The 4,452-nt window shown below is 38.9% G+C and overlaps 1 protein-coding gene across 1 annotated transcript; it reads right to left on the bottom strand.

The window, feature by feature from the left end:
* LOC109847855 lies at positions 1,471 to 3,981 on the bottom strand. The gene is made up of 4 exons (XM_020417090.1): positions 3,789 to 3,981; positions 3,344 to 3,572; positions 2,322 to 3,253; positions 1,471 to 2,084 (listed from the first exon to the last, which is right to left on the bottom strand). The coding sequence occupies exons 1-4, from the start codon at positions 3,979 to 3,981 to the stop codon at positions 1,471 to 1,473; spliced, it is 1,968 nt and encodes a 655-aa protein (XP_020272679.1).

Genomic DNA, 4,452 nt, shown 5'->3' with positions numbered 1-4,452 from the left:
GTCTTTCCTCTCTTCCTAAGAAACAGCGAGAGACAGGAGGACGACGATGATGAGTTCTCAAGTTCGATCTCATTTTCCTAAAATGGGAAAGGTTTGGGCAATCTCATAAACCCTAACCCTAGGAATTTGATGGATGAGAGCTTCTTGACGTGAAGAATCATGAAGTTCAGCCGTCGGACCGAGGAGGTGGATCCTGGGCGATTCATGAGGAGGTGTGACAAGACTGAGGAGATTATTACAGTGTGTTTGGATGGTGGTTAGAGGATATAAGGGAAGGTGAAATTTTATAATACCTTTGTCTGGGAGTTTTTTTGAGGGGTTAAAGGATGGAAGGGAATGTGAAATTTTGTAAGAGTTTCCTCTCCCCCAAATTGGACGATAGAGGGAGTAAAGGAAACATGTGTAAATATGTTCAAGATAGAGAAACAATTTTACCCTTATAATTTATTAGTTGGAAAAAATGTCTTAATAACATCTAAAAGTTTATGTAACTTTATATATATATATACTTTACTTCCTCCCTTTTATTAGAACTCTCAAACAATGTAAATTAAGTTTACTTCTGTTCCCCTTACTAAACTCTCAAACAACATTTTATCGTTTTCCTCTCCTTCCTACCTTTCTTTTCCATTATTTAACTTTCCTTACCTTCTCCTAGTAAACTCCCAAACAAAATGTTAGGGATTGTGTTGAAAGGTAATCAAAATTCCCCCCAATTTTGATCTGACATGGATGGTGATTGTTCTGAGTATGACTATGAATATGTCATTTTTGTATTGTGATTAAATTTATGCAACCATTTATATGCCTCTATATTAAATACGTTAGGGGAAAATATGGAGATAAAGTTTGGAACTTTTATGTAAGATAGGATTTCTATTTAATTCGATAGAGGACAGTCGAACGACAAAGCCCACTTCTATAATGGAAGGTATCAGCTCAAGTTTTGACTATGTTAGATAATAAAAGTTTTGCATAACTAGTTCATCAATTCATTCACATAAATGTGGGCATAAAAAGACAAAAGTATTTGGAACTATTGTATAGTGTTTGTGACGGTATATTGTCGACAAATACATTGGTCTCACTTCTTTCTTTCTTTTTTGAACTGAAAAACAGGGACGGAGCCCTGCTCATATATTATAACAGCACTGGATATGAGGTAAATACAAAATATTCACAGAAGTCTATACCCAAAAAATAAAAAAAACCAGAAATTAACATAAGCTATGGGAACAGAGAGAGCATAGGGAGATAAGGAGCGGACCTAGTCGTCACCTATCAACCCCATAGCTCTCTGAGTTCCGACATAACCCTTCAACCTTAACTTCACAACACTAAACCAGCTATATATACAACATTACTGGAGAATCAACAGATAACTAAGGTTTTATGAAACAGACCACTGAGACAAGAGTGTTTCATGGGTTCCAAAGACAAAAGAGAGAAGCAAGAGGATAAAGACACTTCTTAATCTTGCGGAAAGTTGTCTCCAACATCATCTTCTACTTTCCTTCTAGCAATTTCTTCAAACTTTAGCTTGATTGCAGCTTTTTGAATCCTTCTAGCCAGCCGATCTTCCTCAGCACCTGTCCATAGCAGAGTGTATCTCGCTATATTAGCTGCAAGCTTATCAGGATTAGGCAATTTATCTTTAAAAATAAGATAATTACGACTATTCCAAATCCACCAACAACAACAAGGTAGAAGAACTTTCCAAACTTGCTTGATATCGTTAGAATGCCCGTGATTATCCTTGAAAAGAATCAAATCGTCCAAATGATGATGCCAGCTAGCTGGATTGTTGTTGGGGAGAAGGGCAGACCAAACGGAGATGGCGAAGGGACATTTAATGAAAAGGTGGTCCAGATCCTCAATACATAGTGAGCAGAATGGGCATCGAGGGTCTCCTGACCAACCTTTAGAGACCAAATTTGCCCTGGTGTTGAGCCTATGCTTACTAACAATCCAAAAGAAGGTCTTCACTTTCAGAGGAATCGGAGATATCCAAATAAAATTGTATAGAACAGAGTTAATACCCCCAGAAGTCAAGGCAGAGTATAAAGATTTAACAGAGAATTGACCTGAAGATTGCAGAGGCCACCATAAACTATCTGATGCAGAACTATCATTGCAGGTGAAATGTTCCAAAAAAGAATAAAACTTGAGGGTCTCTTGTCTGTCCTCTAGAGTGATACCTCTCTTTAGAATGGTGTGTCATTTCCACTCATTGTTGAGCTTGATACCTTGAGAGCGAATGACACATTCAGAAGAGAATGCACGGTTATATACTTTAGGATATATACTCTTCAGGGAATTACCTCTTGTCCACTTGTCTATCCAGAACATGCATGCTCGACCATCACCAATATTCCATCTAGCAAAGCTAAAAAAAATCCGGTGAATGGAGTGCAGATCTTTGATAAGTTTGGAAGCATGGGAGGTGGGAATATGAGCAACAAGATTGGCACCATCTTTAGAATATAGGGAGAAAACCACTTTACTGACAAGAGACTCTCTATCAAAAAACTTCCAGATCCATTTTGATAGAAGAGCGATGTTAAATGATTCTAATTGAATAACACCCAGGCCTCCGTCCTTTTTTTGCCTGCAGACAGTATCCCAGGAGACCAAGTTTCTAACTATGGATGATTGATGATTGTCATTCCATAAGAAATTTCTCCTAATTTTGTCAATTGCTTTGATGAGCCACCTAGGCAACTTGAAGAAAGATGAGTAGCACAGAGGAATGGAAGAAGGAACAGAGTTAAGGAGGGTCAATCTACCGCCCAGAGACAGAGATCTGCTTTTCCAAAGAGAAAGTTTTTTTGAGAAAGAATCTAGGAGAGGTTGCCAATCTCGTTTGGAAAGAGAACCAAACTTGAGAGGGAGGCCCAGGTAGGAGAAAGGAAGGGAGCCAACCGAACAGTTGAGGAGATTAGCAAGTTGAGGCCCTTTATGTGGAAATTTGCCAAGGTAAAACAGGTTTGATTTGATATGATTAACTCTCAGGCCAGAAATATTAGCAAAGATAAGCAGGATGGCCTTTAAAGTAATCATATCAGTAGGAAGTGCTTTGGAAAAGATGGTTGTATCATCCGCAAATTGAAGGGATCTTATCTTGTTCAGTTCGCCTTTGAGGTTGAGCTGAGATAGATCTCCAGCGGCAGCGCTATTGATAAGCATTCTGTTAAGCACATCCACTACCAAAAGGAAAAGCATAGGAGATAGCGGATCCCCTTGTTTCAAACCTCTGTGACAAGGAAAAAACTTAGTAGGAGAGCCATTAACAAGGACAATCGACTTAGTGGAGGATATGATATGCTTGATCCAAAGGCACCACCTTGGGCTGAAACCTCTAGCTTCTATGAGGGATAAGAGGAAACTCCAGTTGACACAATCAAAGGCCTTGAAAAAATCAACTTTAATAGCACATATTTCCTTTTTACTAGAGGAGCAGAAGTTAATCATCTCATGGGTTATAAGAATGGAATCCAAGGTAGATTTACCTTTTTGAAAAGCAGATTGAGAACCATCCACAAGAAGATGAAGGAATTTGCTCAATCTATTGGCTAGGATTTTTGAGAAGATTTTACAAGAGCTATTAATCAGGCTAATAGGTCTGAAGTCTTTGGGAGAACATGCCCCTTCTTTTTTTGGGATGAGACAAAGATAGAAGTAATTGATATTATGAAGTGTTTGTGGGTGGATGAAGAGATATTGGTAGAAGGACGTAATATCAGGCTCAATTGTGTCCTAGAACTTATGAAAGAACAAAAGGGGGAAACCGTCTAGTCCTGTGGACTTATCAGGATGAAGCTCAAACACCGCATATTTGATCTCCTCTGGAGAGAAAGGGATGTTAAGGGAAGAGAGATCAGTGTTACCCTCAGGGTAAAGGGACTGCCAATCCACATTAAGTCTGGATTCCGATTGACTATTGAAAAGATTGGAGAAGTAATCAAAGAAAGACCTCTTCATCTCGGATTCTTTCGAAATGATAGAGTTGTTAATCATGAGGTGGGGGATAAAAATTTTTTCTTCTACGGTAGGAAGCAACTCTATGAAAAAATTTGGTGTTGCTGTCACCTTCTTTGAGCCACTAAATCCTAGACCTTTGCTTCCACTTAATCTCCTCTGAATTCGCGAGAGCTAAAAGTTGGTCCTTAAGGTGACTTATAGTCTCAAGTTCAGAGGAGTTTAAACTTCTAGATTCCTCAAGGAGGTTGAGAGAATCAAGCTGAGCCATGGCGGAGGAGTATAAGTGATGAGGAGAGCCAAGGCAAAACCTTTTCCACCACTTGATTCTTCTTTTAATAAGTTTCAATTGAGAAGGAAAGGTGGAGAAGAGAGGTCTTGAAAGGTGAAGGAAGACCAACTAGATTTAATGAAATCTGTGAAGGAAGGGTAGGATAACCAGGACTTCTCAAATCTGAACAAAGGAATTGGTTT

The sequence above is a fragment of the Asparagus officinalis genome, chromosome 7 (genome assembly GCF_001876935.1).
Source record: "Asparagus officinalis chromosome 7, Aspof.V1, whole genome shotgun sequence".
In the NCBI taxonomy this organism is placed as follows: domain Eukaryota; kingdom Viridiplantae; phylum Streptophyta; class Magnoliopsida; order Asparagales; family Asparagaceae; genus Asparagus; species Asparagus officinalis.
The sequence above is the reverse complement of the archived record's forward strand: the minus strand, read 5'-3'. Positions and strand labels throughout refer to the sequence as shown.